Source organism: Sorghum bicolor, chromosome 4 (assembly GCF_000003195.3).
Source record: "Sorghum bicolor cultivar BTx623 chromosome 4, Sorghum_bicolor_NCBIv3, whole genome shotgun sequence".
Taxonomy (NCBI): domain Eukaryota; kingdom Viridiplantae; phylum Streptophyta; class Magnoliopsida; order Poales; family Poaceae; genus Sorghum; species Sorghum bicolor.
The window spans coordinates 12238940-12256652 of NC_012873.2; the positions used below are offsets into that span (position 1 = coordinate 12238940).

Below are 17713 nucleotides of genomic sequence, written 5' to 3' on the forward strand. Positions count from 1 at the left end.
TAATATAGACGAAAATAAAAACTAATTGCACAGTTTACCTGTAATTTGTGAGATGAATCTTTTGAGCCTAGTTACTCCATGATTGGACAATGTTTGTCAAATAAAAACGAAAGTGCTACAGTAGCCAAAAATCATGCTTTTTGCGAACTGAACAAGGCCATAATCTTGCGACATGAATATCGCATAACGTGAATTATGGGCAAATTCACATAGGAAAACAAGTGCTTTTTTTTTGGGTTAAAACTCACAATACCACGAGCAGTTTTGCAAAACAACTCCATGTTTTAATGTTGTAGCAAAAAAGGGGAAAAAAGGTGTCCTCTAAAATTTGTTAAAAGAGCTCCTTAAACATAAAAAGCTGTCAAATATCTTCTCTAACTCGTAAGTTTCTCAGCCGAGAAAAACTTCGTATCCACTCTATTTCTAGCATTTTTCTTGGGGAGATTGGAGTAAATTGGACAACATGAGTAAATTAAAAAGTAGTTTGGGTTTGCTAATACAAAATCATTTAGAAACGATATTACAAGACACTATATCGAAGAAGGACAAAATTAAGGTTGCTATTTGTTCTATTAATTTGCTAGATCTATTAATTTAGCAAGTATAAACTTCAAAACAGCTGTAACAATTTATGAGCCTCTAAAAGTATAGATATGTAGTACATATGAGAAAGCCAATTATAATAGGGAGAGATCGAGGAAAGGGATGGAGGTGGTTGCGCCAGTTCCGATGGAGCTTGTCAGTTTGGAACTGCCCTTAACGGCATATGCCTTCACTCTCTCACCTATTGAATTCGCATTGAGAAGTGTGTAAACACACATCTCAAAGCAGATTCGCTTGAGATGTGTGTTTGCACACTTCTCAAAGCGAATCCAATGGGTAGAAGAGTGAGGGCACATGCCTTCAAAGACAAAGAAAACTTTACCGGAAACTGTATAGTATGTTAGCACTAGGCCCGGGCGGGGCCGGGAAATGGCCTGCAGTGCTCCAGCCACTCAACTCAACTTTGGTCCACGGTTGGTGTGCTCGTATAGTTTGGTTTTTAGTCTCTTGTGACCGTTGGGGAATAGCCGGCCGGCGCGGCGCCGATGGAATAGAATGGAATGGCACGGTCACAGTCACAGTCACAGTCACAGTCACAGTCACAGACTCACAGTGCGCGCCAACGCGTAGACACGATGGACGCCGAGGGCGACGGGCCTGCTGCCTCTGCCTAATCTCGTTTACGCCTTGTTTAGTTCCGAAAAAATTTCGTATTTGTAGCATTTTTGTTTTTATTTGACAAATATTATTCAATTATGGGCTAACTAGGCTCAAAAGATCTATCTCGTAATTTACAGGCAAACTGTGCAATTAGTTTTTATTTTCGTCTATATCTAATGCTTTATGCATTTACTCTAAGATTTGATGTGACGGGAAATCTTGAAAAGTTTTTGGTTTTCGAAGTGAACTAAACAAGGCCTTATTTGCACGGCTTCTCATTAGTACTATATATATATATATATATACTCCCTCCATACCTAAATTAGTAGACGTCCTAGGCTCAATGTCTATTTTCGCAAAAGTTGTCGTTGCTGGCTTGCATGCTATGTTTAGGACGCGATTGCCCTTGCCTGTTGCGCTCCCAACTCCTTGCTTCACTCGTAATTAATTGTGTCGCCTCGATTGGCTTCGTCACGCACCCAATCAGCGCTCGCGAAGCAGTCCAAACGTCCCAGCGCACGCCAGCCCATGCCGCATGCGGCTCAGCGCGCACACGCCCAGCCGAAACGGACCGCCAGCCATACAGGCAAAACCAAAACCCCCGCAAAAACTTGTGGTCACCAGGAGTCGAACACTGCACACCACCCTACAGCCTTACTGCACTAACCATTTGAGCTGAGTAGCTTTCTTATGAGGACTGCACCCGATACCTTATTTAATAGGGGTAAACAGGGAAAAATACCTTCTACCTAATAACTCCTTGGTAAGCACAATCATGTCCTAAACGTCAGCTAATTTGGGTATAGAGGGAGTATATATGGAAATTCCTTTGTACACGTATGTGTAGTTACTCTTATCTTCAATAAACTACATTGTGTATGTATTCATACTTGTTTATGGGTTTGAGTATGTTTATATACTCATATTAAGATACTCTAAATCTTACCACGCGAAATTTTTTTAAAAAAATTATATTTTAAATATATTACTAAAATGCCACTACTATATTACATACAATAAGTATAACCATATACTTTATGTATACATGCATACTTAACATACATATCACTCTAGATGGTTTAGTATGATCATATACTTTGTCTATATACATTTCATCCGGTCATATTATACGCTTTAAATCTAGATATATATAGATGAGAAGCTATAGGTTGTGTTGTATCAACGATTTCTAGAAGGCGACAAGATTATATCTTAAGCAGTATGCTCCTCTACTTACGTACTTTACATGATTGGGCGGGCATTGATCGATTCTCTCTCTCGTGCATGCACTGCACCGAGCGAGACAATGGTACTGGCGATTCGCAACCTTTTGTATAGACGGATTGACGAACCACCAGTGGCTATAGGCCTGTGGAAATAAAAGTTTCCACAGGCGGTTAACTGAGAACCGCATGTAGAAACCGATTTCTACAGGCGGTTCTGTTATGAGATCCGCCCGTAGAAATATTAACACAGGCGGTTCACATAACCGAACCGCCTGTGTAAATGGATCATTTACACAGGCGGTTTTCTTACAGTAACCGTCTGTACTGAGCCTTTTATACAGGCGGTTTTCAATTCTAGCCGTACAAATTTTCAACACAGGCGCATTATAACTAAAACCTTCTGTAGAAATATTTTACCCCCCCGGCTTAGAACCTCCGTGTACCAGTGAGAGCTACATCCTACCAACGACGACGAACGGCTCCATCCATCGATCGACCCTCCAACAAGCTTATACAATACTACTATCATCACGCAAATGTCTTGTGTTACTGTCACAGATACATTACATGCGCAAGTCACATAAAAAAAATATATACATTTGCAATGCATGCACGCTCCAGCAGGGGCATACGGCCCGGCCGGCGGGCCGCGCGCGCGTTGGGCCAGCGGGGCCGGCTGGCCGGGAGAGGGACGCCGCGTCCAACGATCGACACGATGCGATGCCCCATCGCCATCATTGGTTCATAATAATCAACATTTTGATTGCTTTTTTTTATATCTTCCTTTTTTTTTTCTTTCTGACTGTTGATCACCGTCACCGACATCCATCTCCATCTCTGACCTTCAGTCATCTCCCACGGCTAGCTGGGACGATCGGCAACGTTGCGACAAGCTGCTGCAACACAAGCTATTAGCCATGTACGTGCACCAAACAGGGGTAGGGTGTTTCATTTAGGCCTTGTTTAGTTCACCCAAAAATCAAAAACTTTTCAAGATTTTTCATCATATCGAATATTGCGACACATACATAGAGCACTAAGTATAGATGAAATAAAAACTAATTGCACAGTTTACTCGTCATCTCCATCTTTTAAGCCTAGTTACTCTATAATTGGACAATATTTATCAAATAAAAACAAAAATACTACAGTTCCGAAAACCAAAAAAATTTTAGAAACTAAATAAGGCCTTACTCGTCATTTCGTCAACAACAAAACTTTTGTGTTTACGTCGTGGAAATTGATATACTATATTTTTATTAGTTACGGACATTTTTTTTTGGCTGATGGCCTATGCCCATCCGATGGACTCGTGGGGTAATCAGTTTTTTTTTCTTTTAATTTCCTGGGTAGGGTTGCGTTTCGGGGGTAGAAAAACTTACTATACAACACGAACTGGATCCAATGTTTATTATTGCGTTGCGTGTGGAAATTCAAGGAAGAAAACTTACTACAACACGCACTGGATCCCGCTTATGTGTTTGTTATGAAAAGTACTCCCCTAAATTTACTGTTGGAACCATCATCCTTAAGAAATTATGCATCAGGGGTGGACCTAGATAACGTTGAGCGAGGGCACAGTGCACCGTTGATTTTTTTTTTTGGTTATTAGCGGCTGCTGACTGATTTTCACTATGGGAGTAGATAGTCCCATACAATACAAATAAAGTACATACACGTCATGACATGAAGAACGAAATATAGGTTTGCACTCCTTGTTATGTACTGTACCTCCGTGCAATAGTTTATAGGACACTATTCTAGAAAACTCAAATATACCTCCTCAATCCAAAAAATTGTAATTTTCGATTTTTGAGAAGTTAAACAGTTTAAACTCTGACCAAATTTATATACAAACATATTAACATTTATGATATAAAATAAATATCATTAGATTAGCTATAGAATATATTTTTATAATTTAAAAGCATAAAGTATAAATATTATTTACTATAAATTTAGTTAAAGTTGAGTTAATTTGATTGACACGTATCTTATAATTGTATTCTTGTGCAGACGAAGAGATTATAATCTATTATTTAGAACACGAAACACTTTACTATATAATGAATAATGAAAAATTATAGCCCTACACATGGATGTTACCTGCCGAAGGTGAGCGGGAAATAGAATCCCCAAACAGTGTGGCTGTGCCCCCATCCATCCTTAGCTGTCACACTGCCATCGGGCCCCACCGGTACACCGACGCGCACGGACACTCCCTCCCGTTACGGCCAGCTACGCCACCACTGTTACACTGCACCACACAAAGTACTCCGTAGTAGAAGAGTCCTGGAGCTGGAGCGGCCATCACCAACCTCGCAAGCTACCGTTTTTTATCAGCAAAGCACCAAGAAGCATTCCATTGCCACTATAAGTAGCTGAAGCAGCAGCTAATCAGTCAGCAACAACTAGGCACCAAACCATCACTTCACTCCCCACCCTTCTCTCCCTCCCTCCTGCACCTGCACGATCACCACACGCGCGCGCCATGGCCGAGAAGCCGCCTCTGCCGCCCAAGCCCAAGCCTCCCCTGCCGTCCAAGCCGAGGCCCAAGGCGGCACCCGCGGGGGCAAGGCCGACACCACCGCCGCCGACAGGTCCCGGCAGCAGGCCGGCGGCCGCGCCGCCTTTCAAGAAGCCGACGCTCGCGCCGCCGCCGCAGGTTCTCCCGCTCAAACCACCGCCGGCGCACCAGTACCGGCAGCAGCAGCAGTACCCTCCGGGCGGCGGCGCGCGGAAGCAGCCGTACCGCCAGCAACACCCGCACCACCGCCACCGCCGCGGCGGCGGGTGCTCGTGCCGCCGCGTGTGCTGCCTGGCCACGGGGCTCGCCCTGCTCGCGCTCTGCCTGGCGCTCGCCGCCGCGTGCCTCGCCTACCTCTACTACCGCCCGCGCGCGCCGTCGTTCCACCTGCAGCCTCTCTCCCCCGTCCGCCTCCGCCTCGGGAACAACTCCTCCTCGGCCGCCGTGTCCGCCATGGACGCCACCGTGGGCGCCCGCGTCGTGTCGTGGAACCCGAACGAGCGTGTGGCGTTCCGGTACGGCGACGGCGAGGGCCGCGTCGCCCTGCGCGACGCCGACGACGGCGACGTGGCGCTGGGGTGGGCGCCCGTGCGCGGGTTCGCGCACGCGCCGCGCACCGTGGCCACCGTCGCGTTCGTGGCCACCGCCAGGGGCGTGGTGCTGGACGAGGCCGTGGCGGCGCGCGTCCGCGACAGGTACCGGCGGCGGCAGCAGGGGTTCAGGGTGGTCGTGGACGCCCACGTCGGCGTCCGCGTCGGGGCGCTGCGCACGGGCATGGTGCCGGTCAGGCTGCTCTGTGACGACGGCGCGATGGCGCCCCGCGCCGCCGACGCGGGGGCATCGGACGGCGGGACCGTGGTTGGGCCCATGAGCAAGTGCCAGGTGCTCCTGTTTAGAGTAAGATGGTGAGTTTTTTTTTCTGGTCGTTCACTCACTTACTGCATCCTACTATCTGCATTGTTTTTGGACATAAACTTTATTTGACGCAAATATGACATTCGATCAATTGTGAAATCTTCCTTTGTGGAGTTTTGAATTTGGGCTAAAAGATTCTTGCCAACCCCCTATCGAGTGAAGTGAGCGCGCGCGATTATTGTTGCGCCTTGCGGCTAGGAAAATCTCTGCAAAGTTCATGCATTTTGACAATTGTAGTGTACGCATGCATCTTCACATGTTGTGGTACCCATGATCCATGATCCATGTATACTTGTATAGAGGCTAGAGCACAGAAGATTGCATAGGTCAATGAAGGATTAAGACACAAGACAAACCCCCCAAATAAAAGGATGATTACATATTGGGAATAAAGCCACACAGCACAGGTGTGGCCATGAGAGGTCACTGTCGTGCAGCAGGGCCCAGCTAGCTGATCGATGATCGCTAGCAAAGCAAGAGAGACAATTGGTGGCACCACACGTCCACCGCAGAGGCAGAGCCACGGGTGGCACAGCACAGCGGATGATGCAGATCCAGGGGGGGGGGGGGTGCTGGCTGCACAGTGGAATGTCGGAGACGGGGGCATCTGCCGGTGCCGATGCAGATGCAGTGCAGGCGATCACTAGTGATGAGTCACCGGAAACGGAACACGGCTGTCTGTCTTCCCTTGGAGCCAAAGCCACCGCGGATTCTCTCTGTCTCCTCTCCATATTTATAATAGGGCCTTGTTTAGTTCTAAAATTTTTTTGCAAAATGAGCACTGTAGCACTTTCGTCTGTATTTGACAAATATTGTCTAATTATAGACTAACTAGGCTCAAAAGATTCGTCTCGTCAATTCCGACCAAACTGTGCAATTAGTTTTTATTTTCGTCTATATTTAATACTCCATGCATACGTTTAAAGATTCGATGTGACGGAGAATCTGAAAAATTTTGCAAAGTTTTCTGGGAAGTAAACAAGGCCTAGGAGTATTCCACTCGGCCACCGCCGTGTAGGCTTACGCTGCACGCATCTACTATGCCAACGATGCTCTACTCTTCTTGTCCTTCCTGTACACCTGAATTTTGACATCTTGGAAACAAATATTGGGCATCTTCCTTTGTGGATGCAATTTGATAAGAAAGTCGATTAACACAGCCGCTGGGTACCTATTTCCATCCGCAGGTCACTAGGTTCGTTTCACTGAAATTTGACTTATGTTCGATGCTTATGCTGAAATGTTGTGAGATGAAAATACCGTTTGTTCGATGAAAAGTACGGCTCAACTAGTGCTGAAATCCTAGCCTAGATTTGCTATTTGAGCAGTATTTTTTAGCGAACAAAAATCCTAGGTTTAGACGTTCTAGTGTCGTTTTCGAAGTAGTGTCGTTCTGGCCCTTGGGTCTTTTAATCTGTCGTCTCAACCGAGCCTCGTCTTCCTTTTATCCCCCTGAGCTGTTCCTTTTTTTTTTCCTCATATCCTGGGCGAAGTTGTTCCTCTGTTGTTGTCTTTGTTTGCACTTGGTTGTTTTTCTCCCATTGTCTAATAAAAATATATAGCGGCAAATCTCTTGATGCCCCTTAAAAAAAGTTACAACAGATTATAGTTGTTTTTCTTGCAGCCATAACTACAGCCTAAAAAGCTGCAGCGAGTAGGGCCAAATTTCACTCCTGGACATGACAAAAAATGTTCAGAGATATATATGTTGTAGCTCATTATCCAAAAAAATAGATACACATTAATACATTTTGCAGTGTACACGCTACTAGCTAGCCTACTACGCATGTTGGTGTGTCACTAGCTAGCGCGGATTCATGATGGAACTTGCTGGCCCCATTTTGGTGTGCCAAGTTTTTGCATGTTGCAGCTCTAGTTGGGCCATCTCAGGGGGTAGCTGATCCCGTGTATAAAAAGATACCTTTTATTTTTCATTTTATTTTCAATCAGATGGCAAAGGCTATGTATGATCCGGGAAAAGTCCATAGGGACATTGGATCCTAGATGACAGGAACATTATTGGTTGTGTCTAAGGACCAGTGCCTAGAACTAAAGGTGTTCCCAAACTGGCTTGCAAGTTGCATGCATGGTACCAAACACAAGTACTGCACATGCCAACAATTCTAGTGAAAAGTGAAAATAAAGAATTTCCAAATATGGTTTGAAAATTCCAGAATGATTGTTTGGGTGTATGACACACTACATTCAATCACAAATAATAAGTGAAGTTTTGGGATTGTCTACGGTAGCTATTTGAAATTTTAGTAGCATATTACTTTCTCTGTGTTGAATTTGGATGTTTCGAAATTGTATGACTAGATTTGTCTTGGAATGTAGGCTTTTTAAATAAAAAAAAGTTCTTATACAATGTTTTATAAATATTCCTAACAAAAATCACTAGTTAAGCTTGTGCTTTGTAGACCGTGTGAATGTCCAAAAAACATCACTTATTTGTGATCAGAAGATGTATCCACAAGTCAAGTGCTCCGAAGCTAAGGGCGTGTTTTGAAAATGCATACCAGAATTCCTTATAATTTCAGTCAAAGAAGTTCTAATAAAAGAGTAAAATACTGAAAGAACCAAATAAGTAGTACAATTTAGCTTTTATGAACCATCACCTATTATTGGTAAACGGTTATCATCTTGGCATTATTTACAGCAATTGATACGGAAACTGAATCTGACCGACATTTTCTCAACAATATTGTTTCAGGTTTAGCCTGAACTGAAGTTACATCCGGAGCATAAGTCTGCTAGCTGCTTAGAGACCATCGAGCTAATACCAGAGGCACCAGAGCTGCAGACGATGTAAATTATCTGCGTGTGTTTGCCGGCAAGATGAAGGTGATGGATTTGCCCCAAACTTTTGATTGGTGATGGTACAGTATATGGTCGTCGATGGTTCTGAATATATATTGGATGCATGGTCTGAAGACTCTGAAGCATGTAGTAAACCAAGTTTGTAACTGTATATTACACTCCAGCTCCCAATTCTTTTGATTGTGTGGTGTATAGATAGCAGGAATGAAATGAACGATGGGATGTGTGCTCCTGTCAGTTGATTGAAACACATACAGTTGTTTCTTCATTGTCTTAACTAGTACTGAAATGATGACTTTGATCTGAATTTGAGCAAAGGTTTTAAAATCAGACAAAAACGGGACTGATATTTTACAGTTTTGAATTGATCTTGTAAAATGAAAAGAAAAGGTATTATGATTCGGACTGCACCATTCTAAAGGTTAAAATATCAAGACCCTTTTCTTTTCCTACCACTGGCAAATACCCTGCAAGACCGATTTTTCTCCAATCTCCACTCTTCACCTCCAAAACATTATGAATCGGGATTCAATGGAACTAATACTATTCATGCTTGATAACTTTCAGAATCTGATTCAGGTTCAGGTTTTTAAGGTAACCTATCCCGACGGACAAGTTCTCTAACAGGTTGGCAACACAATGTTTGCTGGGGTTAACTTGCATTCAAGTTGTAAGTCTGTGCTTTACGTTCACAACAAAGATAAGTATGTGCATCAGATTCAGTCAGACATCTCAAGTCACCTCAGATCTAAAGCAGTGTTGCAAGGATAGGTCGGTGACTGGTGCTGTGCACATCTGTCATCTATCACTCACCTCAGGTGTGAAGCAGTGTTGCCATTCGTTTTAAATTCTGTTACACTTGTCTTCAGTTCATATCTATCATCTATCCGTCGCTCGTTTCATGAGACAGATCAAATAAGCAGATCATGGAGCATGCTGAGTGAAAGCATGTTGATCTGTATTTCTTATAATGTGGGGCAAGAACATGCACATAGCAATGGAAGTAGCGAGTTCACTTTGTGAAAAACTTTCGTTTTCTTTTGTGGATTCAGTGTGCTGCTTGTATATCTTCAGAGATGAAATGAGGATCACTGTTGGTTCAAAGTCACATGGTATGTAATATCAAAATGCCAATGTTCAGAAATAAGGTAAATGGTTCTGTTAAAAAAGAAATTAAGTGTCGCTAAATGTTCTCTATTTTCTTCTAGAAAGCTTAAAGCTTCACTATTAATCATCGGCCATACATAGTGCGAATGCCCATTGGCAATGTCGCAAGAGTTCAGGGACGGCCGTAGCTAAATTTCCATTGCTAATCTTACATGTTCCCACGAACAAAACAAAAAAAGAAGAAAAGGCTATGTGCTTATGCGGGATGTTTCATATTCCACTATTCAATCATTCCAATGTCACAAGCATCAAGTACCAACAACAAAAAGTCCCGCACAAATCTTCAGATGATTGGTATAGTATCATCAGAGCACACATAGCAAAAAGATTTCTAGTGAAAAATTACCCACGCGGCCCAATTTGGAAAACTGCATTGCTGATCCCATTGACAAAACTTCATTACTGATTTCCTGGTTCATGTTTTTATTAGAAGCCTTCCTTTAAGGCATAAACTCTGCTACGGAAAGATGGTGGCAATCTGTTTATTGCAGCATCAATTTCCTGCAAACAGAATAGTCATAACTAATGAGATTTAGGTTTCGATGCAGACACTGTTCTTGCTAAAAGAAAGATGTCAGAGAAGGTCAAAAGAATAACTAGCTTAGTCACAAACAATGCAAAACAGATAGGTCAAATTTCCAAGACTATTACAAAAGGAGCAAAGACAACTGATATATTTTCTTTATCATAAATACAACTTCAGAGTAGAAAAGATACGTGCATGTTGGTAAAGTTGTTTTGGGAAAAAAAACACTTGAACAGTGACATGGAAGTGAAGTGCCTTAAGTATGAATGGAATTATGATAAAATGGGCACATGGTAGTAGTAAAAATGGAATTCAATAACAGAAAAGAAAAATTGCAGGCAACCATTGCATTTCAGTGGATAGAACTGAAACAATGGTTAGATGTCAGCCCACCTCTGTAGTATAACGAGCAGAAAAGTGGATCAGTAGAATAGCTTTGTTTCCAAGCTTGTCTGACTGACTTGCTATCTGTGTTTCCAAAGGTAAATACTATTTGACATTTTGGAAGTTGAATAAACAAGTCTGGAATACCTCAAATAACAGCTTCAGATACCTCATATAAATGTGTGTGCCCATATTCTCTTGCATGCTCAACTGAAATGGAGTCGTCTAGAAAAGTACTCTGAAATTCACATAGCACATTCACCACATTAAAGATTTAAAGGGGAAAGGCTACAGAAGATAAAACATTCAGCAGTCGAAATGGAATGCGTTTCTAAGTATGTTGACTTGCTGTTATTGCCACAAAATTGGTGACATGTTGCAAACTGAGAACTTAGCTGTAAAGCGACAAGTGAAAATAAAATACCTCGACAACAAGAATTTTTGCCTGCAGCACATCTGCATTATCCGGATCAAGAATGAAATCTGCTGTTGTATCTCCCGTGAAAGCAATTTCAGGGGTGGACACTGTATTCGTGATCTGCAAAAATTATGAATTGGTGAGGGGAGCTTTACAAGCCATACTCCCTTCAATTTGAACTCCAAAGCCACCAAGCCAGACAGACCTCCACACCTGATAGCTTGAGGTGCTTGATCTCGCTCCCTGGTAGGCCAATGAACTCCTGCTTAAGCTTCTGCTTCACCGAGTATATCACATACCCCTGCATACACACCACATAACTGATACTCCACCCAAGCATTGCAACATTATAACGGATGAATTCACAACATATACAGTTCCAAGAAGTGAAGTGAACCGACTCATCTCACCTGGCTGGGTATGGTGTGGTAGGTCCTGAAAGCCCTGACCTTGAGGTCCCTCCTGAACTCGTACTCCTCCCCGACCTCGAGGGGGACCAGGTTGTGGTTGAGCTCGGACTGGTCTATGGCGCGGTGCACCTCGAAGAGCCGCTCCACGAGTTCCCGGAGGCACGCCGGGACGAAGATGGTGGGCGGACGCAACCTGAAGAGCCCCCGCGTGGCCACGTACATGGGAAGGCCCCCGATGTGGTCGAGGTGCCCGTGGGAGACGAAGAGGAACTCCTGCGAGACGGCACGCTGCGGGCACCGGCCGATGTCGAAGGCGAGGCTCAGCGTCGGGAAGATGACGCAGGTCTCTTGGCCGCCGATGGAGACGCCATCCACTGGGTACCCCTCGATCTCCATACGGTGCTTCGCCTTCGGCCTCGTAGCCGACGCGGAAGCGGGAGTAAGAGGAGAGGAGCTGGAGGACGCAACCTCCACCGTGGACTCGCCGCTTTTCGCCATTCCGCCGCCGCCGCAGAGAGAGAGAGAGAGGGGCGGCGGTGGGGGAGGGGAAGGACACGGCTAACTTCAGTTCAACAAGTCTTCAAGATCCCTGGCGGATTATTCCAAATCTAATTTTAGCAACTTTTATTTAAAAATAATAGCCTCTCTATATTGATAATAGTAGATATTTTTTAGTGAAAAAAATAAGTGCACACAAGATATGCTTAATTCTGCACGTATAGAATTCAATTAAGCGGTACGCATACACAGAAGCAATAAGGCAGAGATAAGTTAAAAAGCGTATACCGATGCTGAAGAGGAATAATTTTGACAGTGTTAGCCTGTTAGGTCTCCATTAGGGTTGGGAGATCCATAGTCTACTCTAATCAGAGAGAAGAAAGAGGGAGCTAGGATTAGTGATGTCGGCGGTAGAGATAACCATTTACAGCTAAAGCTAGGTGGTGATCACCTGGGCGTTCGATACTACCGAACCGATCGGTCCGGTATTTCCGTATTTTCTCTAATTCAGTACCAGGTACCGAGGTATTTCAGTTTCGGTACTTTCGGTTCGGTACCGGTAAATACTGAAAGTACCAAACATCATGTAATATCAGGTTGAGTAGCAAATTTTGATAGAAATTTTACATGAATCCATATAGAATAATAGTGTCAAATTAAACAAATAGAAAGCCACAAATACATAATATATAGTTGTCCACAAATACATAATATATAGTTGTCCACGACATAATATATAGCTATTACATGGGCTGCTGGCAGGCTAATTCAGTACTGTTTGGTAATTTCGGTTTACCGAGGCCCAGTACCGAAAGTACCTCGGTAAATTTGGTACCTGGGAACCTGGTACTTAAATGGAACCGAATTATTCGGTTTCGGTATTTTTCGGTTTGGTTCTCGGTATTTTTTTGGTTCGGTTTCGATTTTCGGTATTTCGTACCCAGGGTTCAGTGGTGGAGGCAGGTTCATTTACATCACGTGAAGCAGAGAGTTCGGGTTAGGGATGATCATAGTTAAGGGCAATGCTAGAAGTGACAAAGGCACCCCACTTGCATCTGCAAATTCACTAGTGAGACACAATGTTTTATTTAGAGCAACTAGAGCCCACTCCACTCACATGGTTAGCGTGAACCTTAGGTTTTTTTGTGTTTTTTCTTAAATTGAATCATGAGATAAGCATAAACAATTGATGCTTCATCATCAGAGAACTGTGCTCTCAAATAAGAACTGAAGATAAACTATGATTTAGTGCATACTCATTAAGGCCTTGTTCAGTTCCCAAAATTGTTTGGTTTCGTGTACTATAGCATTTTCGTTTTTATCTGACAAATATTGTTCAATCATAGACTAACTAAGCTCAAAAGATTCATCTCGTGATTTACAGACAAACTATGTAATTAGTTTTTGTTTTTATCTATATTTAATGCTCTATGCATGTGCCGCGAGATTCGATGTGACGGAGAATCTTGAAAAGTTTTTGGTTTTGGGGTGAACTAAACAAGGCCTAAGTAAATATTTATGTATATGGAAAAGTTCTAAAAGTGTCATATCCCTGGTTTGTTGATAGAGGAAATAAATTTGTTTCGGTGTAGACACCGCATAAGTGTTCAATGAGACAGACAAAACTGAACTCATTCTCCTGAACTTTTTGCCATGTATTTAAGAGGGTGGGTTTTGTATAATTCTCTCAAATACATGATGTTAGATTCACGAAACTTACAGATGAAAACAGATGGTGACGATATCACGTGATTTCAATACTGACAAAAAAATCAAAAAATTGATGTACAGTAATAAAAATGGTCATAAATGGTATTGGACATACATGACATCTAGGTAATAGGTATATATGAGATGCTTTGAATCTAGAGTACTAGAAGCAGAGCTACAACGATACTACATAAATAGAGTTTGAGGGAGTACTCTTTTTGCAACTCCATATCTAAAGTTGAGAGTCCTATACGAGTTTCATTTTTTTTTGAACAACATTCGAATGCTAGAAATTGCATTTTTTCAAGAATACTTCGTATGTTAAGTGGTGAAACAACCTTTTCTCATTGTAAAACATTAGAATTTGCCATTTTAATTTATTTTGTTTTTGATGTGCCAATTTTATTTCCTATACATTACCAATAATTGAATGCCATGTTCAACATTAGTGTGAACAAATTTCTTATTAGGAAAAAAATTGCCATGTTCAACCTTTTCACTAACGAATTTTCTGAGTTTTGCACATGGCATGTAATAATGAGAGGATGTCACTATACTCACCTTAGTCCAATGGAATTACTAAGAGAAAGAACCGCACTCTAACTGATTTGGTGAATGCCACGTTAGAGACTGTAGGCTTATCTAAGGAATAGTGGGGTGAGACTATTTTGATAGCATGTCATGTCCTGAATAGAGTGCGTATAAATAATAAAGAAATTACACCATTTGAGGAATAGGAGAAGAAGAGATTAAATCTCTCTTACTTGCAGACTTGTGGTTGTTTAGCAAAAGTGAATGTACCAATAAACAAAAAGCAAAAACTTAAATCTAAAACTGTAGATTGTGTTTTCCTTCGCTATGCTATTCATAGTGTGGGCTATAGATTTTTAATAGTAAATTCTAGTGTTCCTAAGATGATTGTTGATACAATTATGGAATATAGAGATGTAACATTTTTTGAAGAAGAATTTTCCATGAAAAATAATACACCTAGCATATCCAAACATGGAAGCCAAGAGCATCTTTTGTAACGACACATAGGTAAAAAGGCTCGATGAGGGGGCTCTTATCTAAAGTGGCCAAAATTTTTACATGTAATTCTGTAAACATCATCATTTAACAAATTGGCAAAAATTATAAAGTTTGCTCCACAATTTGGTATATATATGCATTAAATACCATAATAAATCCTAAGTTCAATAGTTAATTTTAAAAACTGCATAAAATGCAATACAAATAGTCCCAACGCTATTTTAATTACTCCCTCTATCTCAAACTACAATGCATTTCAAGAATTTTAGAGAGTCAAAGCATCTTCAGTTTGACTAAAATTATAAAGATTTATGATACAAAGAGATATACTATGAAAATATAATTAATGAAGAACCTAATGATACTTAATTAATATCATAAATATTATTATTTTATCATATAAATTTGGTCAAAATTAAAATATTTTGACTTTCCAAGATTCTTATCTGCCTTGTAATTTGGGACGGAGGGAGTAATAGATTAAAATCTATACTAAAAAATACAAAAAAATTAAAAATAGCCTCTCATATAAAGTTTTATACCAATCTTATATCAGACCCTTAGATGGCTAAACATCTTTAAATTTAATGTTGTACTTTAATCGAGTTGTGGGCAAGCAAATAGATCATGAATGAAGCTTTGAAGGTGACGGAGGAAGAGGACGAGGGAGACATTGAGTGAGTGGATAAGAACAAGCTTGCCTTTTGTTTTTTTAATAGCATACAATGACAGTGGGTACTAGCATCTTTGGTCCGCATGTTAATGGCTTAGAGATACATCTCATGATGGTAAATGGTTGCTAGTTTTTCTCCACTTGTGGACTATGAAATGTATTTTTCTATGTTTCAATTCCTACATTCCAAACACCCAATCTTGTCTTTCCTTTGAGTTTTCCTTTCCTCTGTTTTACCATATCCTATTCATGTATTTTTCTCCATTCCTCTGTTTTCCAATCCTCCATTCCAAACAGAGTCATATCATCTTCTGGTTGAAGTAAAGCCACCAACCTATTGTTTTCCCTTTTGTTTACCATTAATTTATCCACTTTTTCTGCAATTGGCACCATTATCCTACTCACAAGCATATTTTTATCTATTACTTCAACAATAGTAGAGAGTTTTCGAATACTCAATTGCTTTAATTTCATATTGTATTGGCCACCAACTGAGTTCATTTCTTTCTTTTTGTTCTAAGTTTCTTGTAGATTTTCTCATCTTATTTTGTGAAGATATCACTTACGAGGAATATCTCTATCCATTGCTACCTATTGGTTTTGCAAGAAAGCCTAAGCACATGCATGTTCTCTCTAGGCTCACACCTATGGTGTACACTGAATAGACAAGTGGTAGTGTCACTGTGTATTGAAATAACTTACTTCAATCAAATAATTACTTATCTATTTCTAATTTCTGAAAGCCTATAGTGAGATGCATGGCTGAATGCATTTTTTTGTATCAATTCAATCCATATTTCATTTTGTCACTATTTATCTCAAGAACAGTATTTTTTTGTTTAAACTCAATCCATACTTCGTTGTCACTATTGTATAGTTTATCTCAAGAATAAAAGATTGTTTAATCTAGGACCAGGTGAATAGCCCTTTAATTCAAATAATACTACTGAATAGATCTCGATTCTATACTTTATCTCAAAAATAAAAGATTCTTTAATCCTAGGACCTGGTGAATAGTCCTTTAATTCATATAATACTACGGAGTAAATTTCTTCATGATTCATTGGTTTTCTATTTACTTTACTTCGCTTCTCTGACCCTGGTGAATAGCCCGCTAATTCACATAATACTATCTAGCCCTCTAATTCACATGATACTATACGTTTCATTTTGTCACTATTGTATACTTTATCTCAAGAACAAAAGATTGTTTAATCCTGGGACCTAGCCCTTTAGTTCACATAATACTATTGAATAGATCTCTTCATGATTCACTGATTTCTCATTTCTTTTACTTCGCTTCCCAGACCTTGGTGAATAGCCATTTAATTCGGCCACATCGGCATGCCCCTTGCCTGCACCTGTGGGGAATTTCGTCGACTCCTTACGGGTGCCTCTGCAGGATCCGGTGCTGCCATCCACCCCTCCACGACGTATCACCAGAACGATGGAAAATACGGATGAGGGTGATTGGATACCCAAGCAAAATGCACGACTGGCAGCCAAAAGCAAGTTTCGTGCAAGCAAACCGGAAGCTCAAGCTAGGCACGTGATGTTGAAGAAGCTTGGCCTCGTGGTGCAAAACGAGGTCCCGTACGAAGCCTCCTTCGATGAATTTCAATGCTACTCTGAAGTTCCCGCTAGATTCATCAACAAAGGAGACAATGCAGGTTCTGTTCCATGGCAGGAAGCAGGTGGCACTGGGTGCTGTTAGCTCCGCCTAGTGTACTTCTCGGCCTTGCGAGTGTCCTTGTTGTGGGTGATCGGCTGCTCGCCTTTGCCTTACTCATGACAGGCTTGTGTACCTTAAATTTCTCTTCCTCTTAATGAAATACGGGCACAACCCCCGGTCGTGAAAAAATACCGCTCAATAGATATTTAGCCCTTTAATTCACATAATACTAGTTAGTTCTCTTCACAATTCACTGATTTCTCATTTCCTTTACTTCTCTTCTCTGACCATGTGTCGCTTTTTTTAAAACTACACATTACAATGCAGACATTCATAATGCAAGCACACTCATCCTATTAGATGCACACATGCAAACTCTATTGTCTACCACTGAAAAGCACAATACTGTCAAATTCTGTAATTTCGCTCTCACGAAAAGTTAAAATAATCACAACTACTTGCACTTTCAACGTGTGAAGAAGGGGTGGATCTAGGACTAAGGCCTTGTTTAGATGTGAAAAAAATTTGGATT

At 41.4% G+C, this 17713-nt stretch overlaps 2 protein-coding genes across 3 annotated transcripts; one reads left to right on the forward strand and one right to left on the reverse strand.

Moving 5' to 3' along the window:
- LOC8078361 lies at nucleotides 4739-9021 on the forward strand. Its single transcript, XM_002451858.2, has 2 exons — nucleotides 4739-5861; nucleotides 8585-9021. Exons 1-2 carry the CDS (start codon nucleotides 4921-4923, stop codon nucleotides 8598-8600), a joined length of 957 nt encoding a protein of 318 aa, XP_002451903.1. The 5' UTR covers nucleotides 4739-4920; the 3' UTR covers nucleotides 8601-9021.
- LOC8078362 (nuclear ribonuclease Z) lies at nucleotides 9828-12477 on the reverse strand. 2 transcript variants are annotated; one of them, XM_021460016.1, is made up of 7 exons: nucleotides 12383-12477; nucleotides 11597-12185; nucleotides 11392-11487; nucleotides 11193-11306; nucleotides 10938-11006; nucleotides 10778-10852; nucleotides 9828-10359 (listed from the first exon to the last, which is right to left on the reverse strand). In XM_021460016.1, exons 2-7 carry the CDS (start codon nucleotides 12092-12094, stop codon nucleotides 10285-10287), a joined length of 927 nt encoding a protein of 308 aa, XP_021315691.1. In that variant the 5' UTR covers nucleotides 12095-12185; nucleotides 12383-12477; the 3' UTR covers nucleotides 9828-10284. The 2 variants fall into 2 exon arrangements, with proteins under 2 accessions (XP_021315691.1, XP_021315692.1); XM_021460017.1 differs by lacking the exon at nucleotides 10778-10852 and having other exon boundaries at nucleotides 10916-11006; nucleotides 12383-12475.

Bases quoted from the DNA above. Each gene is read 5' to 3' on its own strand.
- LOC8078362 (XM_021460016.1), bottom strand. From the start codon at position 12,094: ATGGCGAAAAGCGGCGAGTCCACGGTGGAGGTTGCGTCCTCCAGCTCC. The intron at 11,488-11,596 runs GTGAGATGAGTC...GTGTGTATGCAG, and splicing joins ACCACACCATACCCAGCCAG to GGGTATGTGATATACTCGGT. The intron at 10,853-10,937 runs GTATCTGAAGCT...TTGGAAACACAG, and splicing joins GGCACACACATTTATATGAG to ATAGCAAGTCAGTCAGACAA.
- LOC8078361 (XM_002451858.2), top strand. From the start codon at position 4,921: ATGGCCGAGAAGCCGCCTCTGCCGCCCAAGCCCAAGCCTCCCCTGCCG.